The following is a 17777-nucleotide window of genomic DNA, read 5'->3' on the forward strand; positions in this document are numbered from 1 at the left end:
AGCCACAAAAACGGACAAGCCACAAAAACGGACAAGCCACAAAAACGGACAAGCCACAAAAAGGAACAAGCCATAAAACAGAACAAGCCACAAAAAGAAACATGCCGCAGAACGGACTAGCCAGAAAAACGGACAAGCCAGAAAAACGAACAGCCCACATAAACAGGTAAACAGCTGAAACAAACGATCCGCAGAAACGGAAAAGGCATAAAAAACAAACCAGTAGCAAAACAGACATGAGACGAAAATGGACAAATCACAGACAAACCACATAAACGAACAACCCACAAAAAGGACGAGCCACAAAAACGAAGAAGTCACATAGACAGGTTACAAAAACGGACTGGTCACAAAAACGAACAAGCCACAAAAAAATGGGCAAGCCCCAAAAACAAACAAGCAAAAAAATGATCAAGCCAAAAAACGGACAAGCCAAAAGAACGGATTATTTTATGTGGGGTGTTGGACAAGCCTAAAACGGATTATTTCATATGGGGTGTTGCTTAACATTCACCCACATCGTGCGAGAGCCTCTGTTGCGTCTTCGTCATTATGAAAGGTGCATTTAAACCCGGGACTTTTTCTGCCTGTTGGCGTCACTTAGCACGTTATCTTATTACGTCCCACTACCTGGCTTGTTCTACAGCCTCGGTCAGCGCCTGCCTCGGGCCACCTGCAAGCTTTGCATAAGGTCTCAGCGAAGTGGTTGCACATGTGAAATGAAACAATATGAAATGAAATGTCACCCCTCTACAGCGTGATGAAATCTTTATTGCGTGCTTGTTCGAGGTGTTTTTTTTTTCTACTTTCTTGTACGCGCAGGATAGAACAGCCCTCATTTCAGCGAGTCGCGGCCCTCGTAACCGGACTAACAAAGGGACTAACAAGGACTAACAAATGGGGGTACGGTAGCTAGCCATACTTTTTCTATGGTCGCCCAGTCGCGCGTTTTTGTGGCTTGTCCGTTTTTGTGGATTGTCCGTTTTTGCGGATCGTCCGTTTTGTTGGCCTGTCGGTCTCTTATCTCTCGATGTGTTGCCGTTCTTTTGGTCGGAGAGAGTCGAGGGAAAGTGTCTCCTTAAGGTGGGGTGATACTGCGGAACTGCATTTGAAATTTTGTCGGTGTGATTGTAACAATCGCAAGCTGTGTCTATAAAAGTTTACAAGGTATAATAAAGGTGATGCAGAGCTCGAAATATAACTCGTCTGACAACAGCTTTGTAGTTCTTCGTCGTCACGAGTACTCCAGGCATAGCTCGGCACACAAACTCGTGAGTACACTCTCACACATCTGAACGTGGTGAGTGAGTACTGATGAGTGTGATTTGGAGCGAGTTAGAATGAGAGTGGGTACTCATGAGCATGAGCTGATATTGCCGTGACATAGTGCCTGCATTCAAACAACGCGCCCATCACCACGCGCACAGGGACATACATGCGCGGTCTAGTGTTGCGCAGAGACGATGATGATAGCACGAGAACCCAGCTGGCCCCTGCTGATGCGCGCCACGCGCTTGGGACTCTTCTTGAAGAAGTAGAAGAAGAAGACATCTTTGGTGTTCTGCTGTAACGTGCTACGACCATAGTCGCTTTGAGTTGTGGGCACAGGTTCGCCCTTTAAGAAATACGTTTTATTACACCCCGAGTCCTTCGACATCGTTACAATATAAGTGTGAACGTGAGTGACAACTCGCGAGTGTGAGTAATACGTGAGTGCGAACGCGAACGAGCATTCGTTTACTCCCTCACTCGTACACTCACTGAGTAAGCTGGCCCACTCGTACAGGTCGTCGGCACGGGTCCACGATGAGATCCAGGCCAACGGCGACGGCACTGGACGTAGACGAAACACTCGGTCTTGCGCTCTGACGACCCCTGTGTCTGCTAACGCCAGTTGCACTGCTCAAAGTAGACTCGCGATTCACCGTGCATGTGTCCTGGAAGTTGAGGTGGATGCCACAGTATTGACTCAAAAACTCGAACACTTGGAAGCGCAAAATCGACGAGGACAGGAACGAACACAAATACGCAGGTTAGGCGCAAAGTCGCAACTAAGCTTCATTCAGAAATGACCCTACATATGACCCTACAATGACCCTACAGCCGTGTGGCGCACGCAGGGGCAATGTACACTGTAAGCAAAAACTATCCGAGTTTGGGGTTTTTCGGGCTCATGACCTCTGCAAACTCTTTCGCGTTTAAAATTACTACCTCGCGTAGGAGTAAAAGATGGTACATGACATAGTTTTACCACCACCTCTCAGGCAAGTAGTAAAAGGATGTCAAAATCCAGTTTTACCACTTAGGGAGTTTTCTATCACGTGATTTTTAACCTGCGTTTCAGAGTTTATTACCACGTGACTGCAAGGTGCAGCTGATTCGGCGGCTTTTGCCCCATACCCCCCTTGTGACGCTCTCAGTGAATACTGAAGGTAGGCGAAGCCCACAGATGTTTTTTTTTGTTTTTTTTTTGCATCGCCGTGCCTCTGGACTGGCCTCGAGTCAGCGCACTTTTACTGGAACTGGGGGCAGCATAAGCACAACAAGCGAGAACAGCATTCTTTGAACGAAAAAAAAAAAGATGGGGGGGGGGGCTCTTAAAAGAGAAAAAAAGAAAGAAAACCTGCTGTGGAAAGTTGTCCTGCATATTTTCGCAAATTTTTGCTTTTGCTCGGCGGTGGCTTTGGAGACAGACAGTGCAAGAAGCTCGGTATCTGTGTGTCTGGTTGGGCTGATGGATCTCACGTGTTTCCTAGATCATCGAGCGACCGTGCTCTTCCGAGCGCCTCCGAACCTGCACGTCGCGGATATCTCCAGTTCGCGGATATCTCCAGATCTGCCAGTGGTAACAAAATGAATCTGGTGTCATCGTCCGTGCTTGCCTGCTGGAGAAGCAATAAGCAAAATGCTTCACTCTGTCGTCGGCACCGAGCCGCGGCCACCAGTGACCAGTGGGTGTGTGTCGCCGGGGCAGGTGAAAGGAGCATCGCATATATTTTCTTCCACAGTAGGCGATGTCTACACAAGTAAAGTGCTGCCCGAATTGCCCACCTCATGCACCAACTGTTCTCAAACATGTAGCACGAAGCCGATAAGAGGCAGACGGAACCAACAAGCGGCGGCCGGTGAGCACGAAGAAAACCCGGACCTGCCCGGATGGTGGTCTTTCGTTGGAAGTATGCATACACCGCCCCGTCCCCGCAAGATAGCGGTCACGCGTTAAATTGTGTCTGAAATGACGACGAGATTCGCACAGGATATGTGTTCTGTGATCGCCAGCTGTGTTTCATCGGATAGCCGTGCTCCTCGAAAAGGCCTAGAACGCCGTCGGCAAGCAGCTTGTATGCAGGCGTGGACCGCTCTTCTACGCCCGTTGTGATGAATACGTGCTGCTACTGTGTTTGTGCAACGTCGCTCAATGAAAATCATTGAGCTACCATGCTTTGTGCGTACTTAGGTATATTTTATGGACTTGTGCATCAGCAGTGCTAACACGGGTGGGGCAAAGAGCCCGGTGTGCCAAGCAATTATTGGATAATCAAAAAGGTGAGATCGTGTAGATTTATAATAAAAGGTCGGTGTGACATTTAGTGCCCTGCAGCCAACCTGAAGTTTACGCTTGCACCTTTATGCGTTGTTGTTAATCGATGCAAAAAAAGAGCTCTCCTACCGGTACTACATGGCCGGTCAAAAAGTCGTGCCTATATATATATATATATATATATATATATATATATATATATATATATATATATATATATATATATATATATATATATATATATATATATATATATATATAACAGATTGTCGAAGTGTAGTCGAGCAACGCGTGCAGTCTGTTCTAGTGGTGTATTATTCTGCATTTGTTGTGTGTGCGTGTTCGTCTGCATGTGAATCTATGTGTCACCAATTCTGCCGTTCAATAAATTCAATCAATTCTGCTATTCAATAAATTGGTCGTCTCTGGGCGAATGCACCCGTCAATTTTAATTTTTTTACCACCAGAAATAACTCCCAGTAATCACCTCAAAAACCTTGTGAAGGTAGTAAAAATTTACTCTCTCTATACTCGCTGAAAACCTCACTGGGGTAAATATTTACTACTCTCCCTACGTTCAAAAACTCAGTTAGCACGAGAGTAAATTTTTAGCTCGGTAGTAGGTGGTAAAAAAAACCCAGAAAAGGTATTGCGCTAGAGGACAAATGGTTTACCCAGTTTTTGAGGTTATTTCAGGTCATTTTTGTTTAGTGTGTACATCACGTTCCGCAAAGAACTGTTTCTTGTTTCCTTACCACGCAGCACGACAGAAGCGTCATTTAATGAAACCACCTTTTCTTTTAGTGTGATAAGCCTCCATTAGTTTTCTCGCCCGAGCATTTCCACTTCTGCCCATAGTTCAAATGCTAGACAGCACTGACTCACAAGCGCAAGTCTTACAAATCATAGGCAGATGAAACGTCAAATCATTTTGAACAGATCGCTCGTTTTTCCCCGTACACAGCGTATCTGTGTTCCTTCCTGTCCTTGTCAATTTTGCTCTTCCAAGATTTTAAGATTATGAGCCAACTAGCCCAGCAGCGCATTCTGTTAAGCCACAGCAGACCATTGCGATCGAGGCGAAGCGAATAATGATCAGCGCGCCCTGCACTGATATTTATACGCACCTTGTTACGCACCATACGCACCTTATCATTACGCACTGATGGTTACACGCACCATATGCACCTTATTAAGGGACTATAATATATCGGAGGAACAGGTTTATCAATAAGTGGTAAAATGTGAAAAGATTCACTTTTGAATTTACCGCCTAAATGTTCACTGGTATGACGTCGCGGATTGCTGGGCGTTTTCTCGTGTTTTGGCCATATCGGCCCAAAATAAGGAACAGCTTGCGCAGGGCCCGGCAGATGCCGTTAGAATCCACGACGTCACAGCGACTGGCGCCGGAAGCTCTCGCGATAAGCGCAGTGTTTCTATTATAGTGAGAGTTTAATTTACTCTCAAGAAAAATTGGTACGTTAAACGCAGTGATTACAATGAACAGAAATGGAGTTAATGTAATTATTAATGCGCCTATACGTTCGCGCCGATTTGCGCTCGTCGGCTGTCCGCTACCAGCGGAGGCCAAGTGGTCATCGTGCCCGACTGCTGCGCCGAAGGTCGTAGGATCGAATACCGGTCGCATACTTGGATTTAATACCAATATATGATCATTATTATCAATATTTTATAAATAATATTTTATTTATGTGGTTTCACGTCCGAAGTCTACCATAGTTATTAGGGAGGCCGTGTTCCGGAAATTCTGACTATATAGTTTTCCTTACCGTTCTCCGACATCGCACAGGCTTCTACCAAATCTCCTCCACTTAAATTTGACCGCCGCCACCGGGCTCGAACCCACTACCTTCGGATCAACAGCCGAGGTATGCTTAGATTTAGGAGCACGTTCAGAGAACACCTGATGGTCGAAATTTTCTGAAACCTCCGCACCGGCGTTCCCCGTAACACCAATTCTTATTGTCGTCGGTAATCGCTAGCAGTGACCCCTGGTGTGAGACGAGAAAGGCAGGTTTTTTTTTTTTGTAATCCGAAGGCTGGCGACGTCATTACGAATGTCGCGACGCTGCGCAAACGTGATTTTCAGTCGGGGAAACTAATCCTGGGACTGTCACGCCTTATCAATAATGGGTGTTCGGATGCTTGTAAAGGGCTTGTTAACATTTACTGTCAATATATTGTCGTTGGAATCTTACTTTCCCAAATCTAGACGCGATTACGAGAGACGCCACAGTGCAGGGTTCCGGAATGATTGATTTGATTGGTATGTGGGGTTTAACGTCCCAAAACCACCATATGATTATGAGAGACGCCGTAGTGGAGGGCTCCGGGAATTTCGACCACCTGGGGTTCTTTAACGTGCACCCAAATCTGAGCACACGGCCCTACAGCCTTCTCGCCTCCATCGGAAATGCAGCCGCCGCAGCCGGGATTCGAACCCGCGACCTGCGGGTCAGCAGCCGAGTACCTTAGCCACTAGACCACCGCGGTGGGGCCAGGGTTCCGGATATTCCACAATCTGGTGCGCTGTAACAGGCACCGACATTGAACAGCGCACGGGCCTCTAGAGCGTTCCACCTCCGTCAGAATGCTACAGCTCGCGCAAGTATCAAACCCGCGAACTTCTTCGAAACGAATGTGTTATATTGTCACACAGACACAGGAACGCAGGCACAAAACAGGGTGTTTACTTTCGTAACCAAAGGCCAAAAGCACGAACACCAGAGCAAGCAGCCACAGAACTACTTCGTTATCCTCCTCAGAGGCTGCCCACTATAGCTGCCAGCCTACCTTGCGTCAATATGTTTCTGGGAGTGGTAGTTAGGTATGAAAGCGAAAATCCGAAAACGGGAGTCGCGTAAACAGGGATAAACATTTATTTTTCCATCGCAAGCTCCTATCGTCGCCTTCCTGTCGTTTGAGGGATGTATGCGTCTATCGCTGAAGTGACGATGTTTTGTTCAGCTTTCTTTGAACATGCACGGCCGGACTCGACACCTTCTCCGGCGCTCCCCTTAAGGAGCGTGCGGAAGGAGCGTCGAGTCCGGCCGTGGAACATGACGCGGCGTCAAAAAAAAAAAAAATCTGGACAGTGATATTACCTAACGAACGAAGACCGAATGCACCACGTACCCAGGATGGCCAAGGGCAGATAGCCTGGATTGCACACATCACAGGCGGTCGTTGCACGCATCTGCTCGCAATGGCCCAGGCCAGTTGATTCGCGTCCGCGGATGCAACCTGTACAGAAGCCAAGAAAGCGTCGGTGTGGGCGTTTGGCGCAACCCTACCACAATACGTCAAAACTTACTAACAAGAAAGTGCTCTGGCTAGGCCTGACAAAACGGGAGGAAAACTCCAAACACTCACAACACCCGGGTACAGCTGACGCTGGTTGATCCCGCCTTGTGTTTGGTGCGTTTGTGTTTCGTGTGCTCCCTGGTGTTATTGTCTTGCTTCTTGGCGCTTCTGGTCTCAGCCATCCACTGTTACGTAGTACAGGGGTCAGAGCATTCTATCGATGTCAGCACTCTTGAGAATGAAGTAGCAGGGCCAGTGCGAGTGCGAGCGGGTATTGTGCCTGGAGCAGTCAGCGGGACAAGTCGATGGAAGGAAAAAATACTTCATAGCATTTACATGGTTCCCATTTCAGCCAACAGTCTCAGCGCTCTGCGGTGCGCTGGAACAAATTAGAAAGTTAGGGTTCGCCCCAACGTATTCCCCTCCACCCTAGGGCCAGGATTCCAGCAATCCTGCAAGATTGGCGGGTGCATAATGAAGGTCACACTTTCGCTTCCAAGGTTAAATATCCCGTCGACGACGTATAGAGATTGGTGAAGAACAGCTCTGATGACCCTTGTGAGGAACGGGCGGCTTGGTGACTGGACTTGTCGCACCTGGACGGGATAAGGCCGGCCTGATGAGATCTGCACGACTTAATTCGGCCAGGCGGCAAAGCAGACGCCCGGAGCTTGAAGGGACACTAAAGATGAACGACGACTTGTTTTGAATAGACAAACTGCACTCTGACAACTCAAATCCCATATTTTTTACCATCACAAGTTCACTAGTAGCGGAGAGAATCAACGTTGAAGTTTCATTTTTAAATTTTGCGCCAAAATCTCCACTAGTGACGTAAGAACTTACAAAAAGTATCTTCAGTGTTTTCGTGGCATTGGCTCGATGAAATTTTCTGAAACTTTATATGCTAAGTTTATGACCCCCACAGATTACGATGTGCTTCACTTTTACGCATTGAAAGCTACGTAGAACCAAATAGACGCCTTCATGGGGTGTTTTGAAATCCGATTCAATTACTGTGGCTAGGATGTTACTGAAGGAATGACCTGTGTCGGTGACATGTCTTGAAATTAATAAGCGAAGAAGGGCATGCACATGACCTCTATGATTGTTGACGCGGTACCTGAAAGCAGTTCCAGTTTGACCGATGTATTGTAGATGACAGATTGAGCACTCCAGCAAATAAACGACGTTCTCTGCGCCACAATTGCAATTGCCTCTGATATTTATTTTGAAGTCAGACACTGTGCTGATCGCTAAGTTTGTCATTGCCATGTGAGCATGCATTTTGAATCAAGGTTTTTTACAGGAATGGCAGCCAGCCATGGGAATACTGTCATTACATTTGGTTTTAGACGAAGTTAACAAGTCGTGCAGATTTTCTCCTCGTCCGTTTACAACAAGTAGCGGTTATGGAAAGGCTCTGCTGAAAAATGTTGTGGTGTTTTCAGAGAATGCTCGTGACATTAGGAGATGATGCATTGTGTGTAAAAACTAAGTTAACATGTGAACGAATCTCAGGGTTTTCCTTGGTTTTGCTGAGTGCTGTGCGATCTGACGAGTCGGCGCACCTCACCGCATCATCGATCAACTTGGCCGAATATCTCTGTTTAAGAAGGGCACTGCGTAGTTCAACACAATTATCATCTAAGTCAGACTGTTCGGAGCAAATCGCTTAAATCGTAACGCCTGGCTGTATGATATGCTCGATTTGCAATACCTTTTGTGGCGGCTTTCAAAATGTGCCTGTCGCAAGTTTCTGTCGGTGGGCTCGCGGTACAGTTTGGTAGTTAATTGTGTTCTGTGCATACATACAGTAATGTCGAGAAAGCTAACGGTGCTTGGTGAATATGAGGGTGAAAATGACATGGAAGGATGCACACTGTTAAAGTCCGAAATTAAAGACAAAAGTGCCGCTTCTACGTGTGGCCAAATCATAAAAATGTCGCCAATGAATCTCTTATAGTGAAACGGCTTCAACAAACGACCCAATAAAAAAATTCGCGAGGATTTTTAAGGATATGTTCGCGTAATTTACGCCCTATTTTTGTACCCATGGACGTACCACTGACTTGACATAGTGCACTCCATTGAATTCAAGGTTATATTGTAGGATCATTTCTAACAGTGTCGTTAAAGTGGAGCATTTAACAGACTTAACAAGAGTGGAGTGATGATAAGACTCAGCCACGGTGCATAGGCCGTCCAGGTCAGGTATGTTTGTGTAAAGAGATGCAACATTGAGAGTGACAAGAAGAGGGCTGATAGGTACAGTAAGGTTGCTGATATCTGACAGGAAGTTTTTCGTATCACGAAATAACGATTGGAACGTGGGAGAAATAGGGCTTGTAAGGCAGTCAAAGTAACGCGATAGTCTATCTGTTACGGTGCCTATGCCGGAAACAATTCGGCGACCAGGATTATTTTGTTCGTGAATCTTTGGAAACAAGTAGAATCTATACTTGTTATCCAGTTAAGAGTAATCGGAAAAGTTACCTCATCGGTTATTTTTTTTTATCCTTTATCAGTGCTTTAATTGTGCTGTCTAGCGTCGCTTTATACTCCTCAGTCGGATTGGCATCGAGTCGTTTGTAAAACGACGTCTTATCTAACTGGCCGTTAGCTTCAGTGACATATTTAATTGTGTCCATAACCACGACGGCACCACCGTTGTCTGCAGGTTTGATTGTGATACGAGTGCACTCTCTTAGATCTGCCATAGATTCGAGTTCTAGGTTCGATAGGTTTCCCCGAAAAGAAGGCCACTCGTTATATGCTTGAATGCCATCTCGCGTGCCCACTAATAAATGTGTCAAGGTGCACTTGTCCCGTTGCGACGCAGGTGTCCAGCGTTTAGTCGAAAATAAAGCTGTTGGATCACCGGCCGGGGCCAGCTAATCAAAGAAGTATTCATGCAACCTCATATTTCGTGCAAAATTATCTAAATATTTGTACAGCTGGAATTCATTGCAGCTGCCGCTTGCAGGATAGAAGCTTAAACCACGGTATAAAAGGCTTAGTTCTTCTTTGGATAAAGTTGCACTTGAAGTACTAATAATGGTATCGGGTACATAGGTACGCATGGTTTGCCGTACCGAATTGATTGATTGATAGATGGGGTTTAACGTCCCAAACCGCCATATGATTATGAGACGCTGTAGTGGAGGGCTCCGAAAATTTAGACAACCTGGGGTTCTTTGACGTTCCCTCGAATCTGAGCACACGGGCCTACAGCATTTTCGCCTTCATCGAAAATGCAGCCGCCGCCGCCGCCGGGATTTGATACCGTGACCTGCGGGTCAGCAGCCGAGTACCTTAGCCACTAGACTACCGCGACGGGGCGACGTTCCCTGTTTATCAAGGATTTTAGCGAAGACCGATAGCGGTTTAACACAATGCCTATACGAGCTGAAGTGAGGCATTCTTTAGCGTTTCAAGCCACTTTTGCATTACACTTAGATAAATATGACTTGGCAGGCTGCAGACAGCGACTGAAACCCCTATAGTCGCAATAGACGCCACTGAATACGCGTCTAGAGTGGACACATGTAGCGCATAACGTACACATTTGTCTACAAACCTAATTATTTGAAACCCTTCAGAACAGTTTGAACGTGCGTCGTTTGACAACGAGCGCTGTAGTAAATTATTAGGCTTTCCCTTCAAAACGTGCGAGCATTTCATTCGAAGTTGGTACCTGAACCCCATAGGCATAGTGGCCGCCTTTCCTGGGTCTTGTAGAGTAGGCTTGGTTGGCACCGTAGTTTCATGGGCAGCGGACGAGTTGTTTTCTCTTGTTGCGAGGTGCACAAGCACGACCAGATGCTTGATGCTGGGCAGAAGTAGTAGACGTCGAATCGGTGACCATGGCAGTGCTGCTTCGTGGCTCTGTCACGAGAGGCGTGATATCAGAAGGACAAACATTAGTACTATGGATGCTACTTTTGGTCACCTTGTGTCACGTGGCGCCTTGCGAGAATTGACGGCCTTTGACGTAGTCTGCTGGCTGATCTGCGTAGTCTGTCTTCGAGGGCACTCGTGCGAAGACACAGAGTCACTCCAGCTTGTTGAACTTTCTTCACCGAGGGAGTTGAAGCACAGCTGCCTGATGTGACTTGACATCAACGCGACGCCCTCAAAGCTCACGCGCAGTCCATCGGCGGCCAGTACTCGCCCAGGTGGCAGCCAATCAAATATGTATGGTACAAAATAGGCACATGACTAGAGTCTTTCTAGAAACTTCGCAAAAGGCTGTTGAAATGGCTTGCCTTACGGTTGAAACACTGAGCGAACACTTTGTTGTCGTTTCTCCGACGTCGATTCGTGGTCCATGGCAGGACAAGCGTGGTGTATACACATGGCTTATTTTAGGTGGTTCTTCTTGAATCGGGTCTAGAAGGTGGCGATAACAACAAAACGTTGCTAGGCCACCCTTGTCAGCTAGTTGCTCTCGACATGAAGAACCAGAATTATTGTCGATGAAGGAACTAGGTCGAGCAGTGATGCAACACCATTGACCACATCTTTGGAGTGAACGCCTTACACTAGCCTTTCCACAACTACCACGTGTCGCACACAGACGAGGCAAAAATATACGCGATTTATAAACTTCGTCTAAAACCAGATGTAACGACACTATTCCCACGGCTGGCTGCCATCCCTGTAAAAAAACATTGCTTCAAAGTTTGTGCCCACATGGCAACGACAACCCTAGCAACCAGCACAGCGTATGACTTCAAAATAAATATCAGAGCCAATTTCAATTGTTACTCAGAGAACGTTGTTTATTTGCTGTAGTGCTCAATCTGTCATCTACAATACATCGGTCAAACTGGAACTGCTTTTAGGTACCGCTTCAACAATCATAGAGCTCATGTGCATGCCCTTCTTCGCTTACCAATTTCAAGACACGTCACCGACACAGGTCACTCGTTGAGTAACATTCGAACCAAAATAATTGAATCAGGCTTCAAAACACAACCATGATCGCGAAATTAGAAAGTCATTCCTAATTCGTATACATTCCGAAGTCTCTCAAACGGAGTGGACGAAAGCTCGGGAACGCTCACTTGCATGTTGCCGTAGTTAATCGTTACATTTTAGCAATGGCTGGTGTATGTTTGTTGAGCTAGTCCAACTATTTGCCTATTATTGTGTACATAATGCCTATCGTTTGCGTTGCTCATCCCTTTGAACACGCATGCTTTGTGCACTTCTTGCGTTGTGTTTTCTTGTTACTTTTTTAAATTCATTTGTTATTTTTATTTTGCTTTTTTAAGATCCTGCTACATATGTGTTCCGATGTGCGTATATATAGTTTGCTTTGTTTGAATTCGCGCAGTGTGTGGCTTTACCTATTTTAATTTATCCGTGCTGTCTTGTAAACCTAGTGTGATGCACAAATGTTACCGCATATCTTATATGTGCCGTATGACTATTGCAATATATCACGTGTATTGTATATAGCGACGTCTATAACTGATTTGCATTGTTAATCTGCAATCTAGTGGTAAAAGTGAAAAATCACACATTCTGGTGATACCGAAGCCACTCACTCAATGCGCATGCGCCTGCGAAGGACGCGACGAATATCGCATAACTGTTCGCTTCTCCTTCGCCAGGAGGCGATGCGGATGCTTTCGATTAAGGTCTCCGTTATTCGGTTGCACTGCGGAGATAGTTCACAAAACTGCCGTGCCAGTGCCGCACCAGCTTTTGCAGATTGAGAACAGCAGGAGACTAGCGATTGTAGTGCAGTTATCAGTCGATCGATGGCAAAAGTGTAGCAACGCCATCCTGTACCTTACGAAACTTGCACGAGACGAGAACTGGTCGGGAAGTGCTAAAGTGTAGGTGAACTTGATAAGCACGACGTCGATTCTAGTGCAGAAGAGAACGTAGGGCTCGCTGCGCTAACCTGAACCAGAGCGCCAAGATGGAGCACTTTCGAAATAGTGCAGAAAGAGCAGCCGAATCGAGGAGACCTTTGGCATACCTTCGCAAGGACATATTATCGCGCAAAGCAGGATCTGAGACCTACCGTATTTGGAACAAGTAGCTCCACGAGCCCGATGCACCGGCAAAAGCCGAACGCTGCGACAGCCCGGGCCGCTGCTCCAAGCAGAAAGAAGCAGTCGAAGTCGTCGTAGAAAGGGAGGCCCGCCACGAAGGCGGCCACTTCGAAAGGCCACCTTTCCTGCCAGCCGAGCCTTGGTGGTCTGGAGACACCGCGGCTGCGTTGGTTCGCACGATTCGTCACGAACTTTACGATGGTGCCACGAATGACGAGGATGCTTCAGAGAAGTGACCTACCAAAACAGCGGAGGGGGGCGACAGAGTGACCTGAGAACGGCAAACAGCAATGAACGTTAACGTGTGGAAATAAATGTATTTGCTTGGGCGGACAAAATCGCGCCAAAGGCTAATAGAGAGATATATGTGTGGGGTTTAACGTCCCAGAACCACCATATGATTATGAGAGACGCCGTAGTGGAGGGCTCCGGAAATTTCGACCACCTAAGGTTTTTTAACGTGCACCCGAATATGAGCACACGGGCCTACAACATTTCAGCCTCCATCGGAAATGCAGCCGCCGCAGCCGGGATTCGATCCCGCGACCTGTGGGTCAGCAGCCGAGTACCTTAGCCACTAGACCACCGCGGCGGAGCCCAAAGGCTAATGCGTGCTGCATTAACGCATACGTGTAGAAGAAAGCGGTGTGAATGACTGCCACTATACATGTACCTAATTGCAGTTTTTTTTTCTGCAGTTTCGGTATGTGCTATTTCAACCGCATTACATTCGCCTGTAGTCTAGAACAACAAGCAGTTTCTATCTTCTATAATACAGTTCAGTTATGCAAAAAATTATGGACCATCTCTCCGAAGGGAATCGTGATGGGATGCGAAGCAGCAGCGGTGCGCACGGCTTTGACCCGTTTGAAACGGGTGCTGGAAGAACTGTTTGAAGCGAAACTCGGTGTAGCCTTTACTCGAGTAAACGTCTGTTTGAAGCACGAAGACACGGGAGGCGGTTTCGGTTTCGTGTAAGCTTCATCGCAGGTAAACGCGTTTCCACTCGACGTGCGGTCGAGCGTTGCAGGTGGTGGAGAGGGTGAAGTGAGAGAGAAGTGTGCTGCAAGCGGGTGGAGGAGCAACTTCCCCTAAATGTGTTGGGAGGAGCCGGTAGCTGCTGCGGGTGAGGGAGAGAGAGACGTCAACGCTGCGACTTCACCTACTTGGCATCGCTCCAACAACTGCAGTGGGAGGGGGGGGGAGACGCGGTGTGGCACGTTGGTACGGACGGACAGCGTTACACAGGCTAGTAAAAGAGCCGTTTAGCATCTGATATTGCAGCAACACAATAACAGTATTAGAATAACAGGGCTGAGCAAGTAAAGCATTCCTTCTAAAAGACTGGGCATGAAAACACGGCGTCCAAATAAAGGCCAAGGCACTGAAGACGCCACCTAACTGCAAAGGTACACGACGTTGAAAAAGGCAGACACAGAAACTGATAGCACCTCCATCCACGCGTTCTTTTGTCTTACATCTCCTCGCTTTCATCTGGTCGACAGCTGCATCCATAAATGGTACGAAGGAACGCGAGGGTTTCAGTGCGCAAGCACAAAGGGGGCCCCCCGGAATCAATTGGGAATTTCAGAATAGCACGCGGAAAGCATAGGCGTTTTCCACCATTGCGCATGCTTCATAAGCAGTTTTCTTGAGCACGCCCGTGGAGTCGCGGTCGTACACAACGAACGCTATCTTTGTGTACGCTATCGCAAAGGTGACTAATACGTTTCAAAACTGCTAACTCAGTATTCGTAGAAACTTGGTATTCTTATGCATGTCGCGTCGCGCATTTCGGAGCATCACATTTCACAGAGACATGCTCACAAAATACGCCGTCACAAAGGCTGCACGCGCAATACTTTAAGCCGCTATTGTATTTCGATACAATGGCGACACTATTGCGCGCACAGTACTCGGAACAGTGAAATGCGAAGAGACAAATGGGAAAACTGATACGCCTATATAGGTATTGAGAGGGTGACAAAAAATCAGATGAACATGCAACAACCCCGGTTATTATTATGCACAGACGCAGCGCATCGAAGACGTGTTGCATCCAACTTCTACCGTCTGCTGCAAAACCGCAACAGCTTTTCCGCGCGTTTCGTTTTTCACCAAGTTATTGCAAGGAATTTCCCTAATCGTACATTCCTCAAGTTTGCATCTAAGTCATGTGACTGCTGCTCATGCGACTTTATGCGCAGTGTCGAGAAGGTGCATGAAGTTGCACAATCAATTGGCCAAAACCCGACGAATATAAAAGTTAAAAAGTACGTAAGGAACTTGACGGAGGAAAGCGAATCGATAACTGCGTCGCAGACACGTTCGCTTAACGTATTTCGACGAAACAAATTACCACATACGCTTTCATTAGTCGAATTTGGAATTGAACTTTTCCCAGGTACTGGCATCCCATCGCGTTCGATTTTTGCCGAAACTAACGTCCAAGCAATTTGGCTGATAAAATAAACTGCAGTCCTATTCTGCGTCAGAGACACGCAACAGCACCTTGAATTTTTCGACGCAGCCGCAGAGAGTCTGATTATCGAACTATTTGAGGTGACACCATCAACCAGTCAGTGTATACTTTTCTTAACAGCCGAAAATAGTTGAAGTGGCGTGAACCGCAGACGAAGGTGAACACAAGACTGTCAGGGTACAGGACATCAGGAGGCAAAAGAGAATAACCGAGGCTTAGCTCGGCTAGGCCCAGTTATGCCAGCGAAAGCTTGATGATAATGATAATATGTGGGGTTTAACGTCCCAAAACCACCATATGATTATGAGAGACGCCGTAGAGGAGGGTTCCGGAAATTTCGACCACCTGGGGTTCTTTGACATGCGCCCAAGTCTGAGCACACGGGCCTACAACATTTCCGCCTCCATCGGCCAGCGAAAGCTTGTTCACTTGGCTATGCCTGGTTATACCCTAAGGTAGCCGAAGCAATTTGTCAACCAAACGATGTGGCTGAAGTTGTGAAAATAGGTTGGCAAGAGGCTTACCCTACGAAACGACCGGGAAGGGACGCGATGTTCGCCACTGCCGGGGCGCACCAAGACGCTATATACGGCTGGGTTCGTCGATCCTCCGACACGGCTCAGCGATGGTCCTCGAGGCAGGTCGTCTGCAAGCATGGGTTCGTTAACCCAAGATACAACACAGTGCGACAATTGCGGGCTTGAAGGCCGGCAGGGAACTCCGCGAAACCGACCTAGCGTACAGCGTCAATTTTCATGAAAGGGAACACGCGAGCGGGTGACCCGCGCGCTCCGGCGGCTGCTTGTAGCGCGTTCAAGCGGGGGCGATGGTGAACTTCACTGTAGCGATAGCAACCACAGCCTCTATTCTGGTCATCTAGAAGCGAGCTAAACAACCGGTCACTGGTGATATGGAACCGGCGGCAAGATAGCAACCCCTCTCCCTTACCAAGGTAATTACGCCCGGCCTCTTGTTTAGAGAATGTGCATGGCTGCTATCGCTCCCGCTTGAACGCGCTACAAGTAGCAGCCAGAGCGCACGTGTCACGCGTTCGCGTGTTCCCTTTCGTAAAAATTGACGCTGTTACGCTTGCCGGCAGGCTCTAGGGCTATCGCACAGAGGGCAGCAGCCGAGCGCGCGTACGAGACGCCGCCTGCTAAATCCGTGCAGGGCGCACGCAAACAGGACTGTCAGGGGGCGGTCAATGAGGATCGGCGAGCACCATGGCGTGTGCTAGCGCGCGTGGGCACGGCTGCACTGAGAAGATTATGACGGGAAGTAAACAGAATCGGAACGGAATGCCACGCCAGTCGAAAATGAAAGAGGGAAGTGATTCAAAAGAGCAACGGATACATTTTATAGCCATCCCGTGGGCTTCAAGCGGCTCGTCTACGCCATCTGCGGTGTGCGGAACTCCAGCACACAATGCCGCCTGACTGCAGCGGTGGATTTATGTCTGAACCACAGGTACCTCCTCGAGTTCATGGAAGAAACGCACCTGCACCATTTTGTTTAATATGTATTGATGCCGTAGGGCAAGCTTACACACAAAAAAATTGTGTGGTCTCATTCTGTTCGTCTTTGTTTTTTCGTTCACTCAGATAATCACAGCTGTTTTGTGTCAAAGCTTATCACAGTGGTTTCACTGAGCATGCACACTGGCGTCAAACGCTCGACACCGCCGATGTCTCCTGGGGTGCAAGCGTAGGTCACAGATACTATACACTCATACGACAGCCGCATCAGGTGTCGATATCAAAAACTTCGAACCATATTTCGGAAGGGAACCCTGATGAGATACGAAGCAGCAGCGGTGCCCACGGCGTTGACTCGGTTAAAACAGGCGTTGTTATGCCAGCGAGTCCTCGTCAAACGACCGTGCCTCTGAAAAAGGCAATCTGGGTCAAGGCCAGCCCGCCGTCTGCCCGACGCGAACATCTCAACGGCGTGAACACGCGCGGCGCCTCTTTCGCCCACGTGCATTGAGTCATCGGCGCACGTGACAGCGAGCCGGCGTTCTCGTGCCTGGTGGTCTGACGCATGGCGCGGCGACCCCCCATTGGCGGAATCTGCTCGGACGACCCGCGGCGCTTCTGATTGGACACTTTGGTTGGACCCGGTGCAAATAAAAGAAGCCCTGCGGCGCGTCGCGATCGGCAGTCCTAGAGAGAGGAGTCCCCATGTCGGAGGGCCGACATGTGTGTGAGTCAGCGGTTTTAGGCGAAAGGCTGACCTATGTATTAGAGAGAGGAGCTCGGCTCTTCGAGTCTCTGCCGGCCCCAGTGCCGAAATTGTAACGCCTCTGTATATATGCTGTACATAAACCTTGTTTAACTCACCGTCGTCTCGTCCGCTC

The 17777-nt window shown here is 47.9% G+C and overlaps 1 protein-coding gene across 1 annotated transcript; it reads right to left on the reverse strand.

The window, feature by feature from the left end:
- Positions 1-1757: 1757 nt before the first annotated feature.
- Positions 1758-16140, reverse strand: LOC142767172 (uncharacterized). Its single transcript, XM_075868389.1, has 3 exons — positions 15946-16140; positions 6701-6808; positions 1758-1937 (listed from the first exon to the last, which is right to left on the reverse strand). The coding sequence occupies exons 1-3, from the start codon at positions 16075-16077 to the stop codon at positions 1758-1760; spliced, it is 420 nt and encodes a 139-aa protein (XP_075724504.1). The 5' UTR covers positions 16078-16140.
- Positions 16141-17777: the final 1637 nt, after the last annotated feature.

This window comes from Rhipicephalus microplus, chromosome 7 (assembly GCF_043290135.1).
Source record: "Rhipicephalus microplus isolate Deutch F79 chromosome 7, USDA_Rmic, whole genome shotgun sequence".
Lineage (NCBI taxonomy): Eukaryota > Metazoa > Arthropoda > Arachnida > Ixodida > Ixodidae > Rhipicephalus > Rhipicephalus microplus.

Excerpts from the sequence above, each read along its gene's own strand:
- LOC142767172 (XM_075868389.1), bottom strand. The coding sequence starts at position 16,077 with ATGCTTGCAGACGACCTGCCTCGAGGACCATCGCTGAGCCGTGTCGGA. Across the intron at positions 6,809-15,945 it reads CTTCCCGGTCGTTTCGTAGG|GTTGCATCCGCGGACGCGAA; the intron begins GTAAGCCTCTTG and ends GCTTCTGTACAG. Across the intron at positions 1,938-6,700 it reads TCTGCCCTTGGCCATCCTGG|GACACATGCACGGTGAATCG; the intron begins GTACGTGGTGCA and ends CTCAACTTCCAG.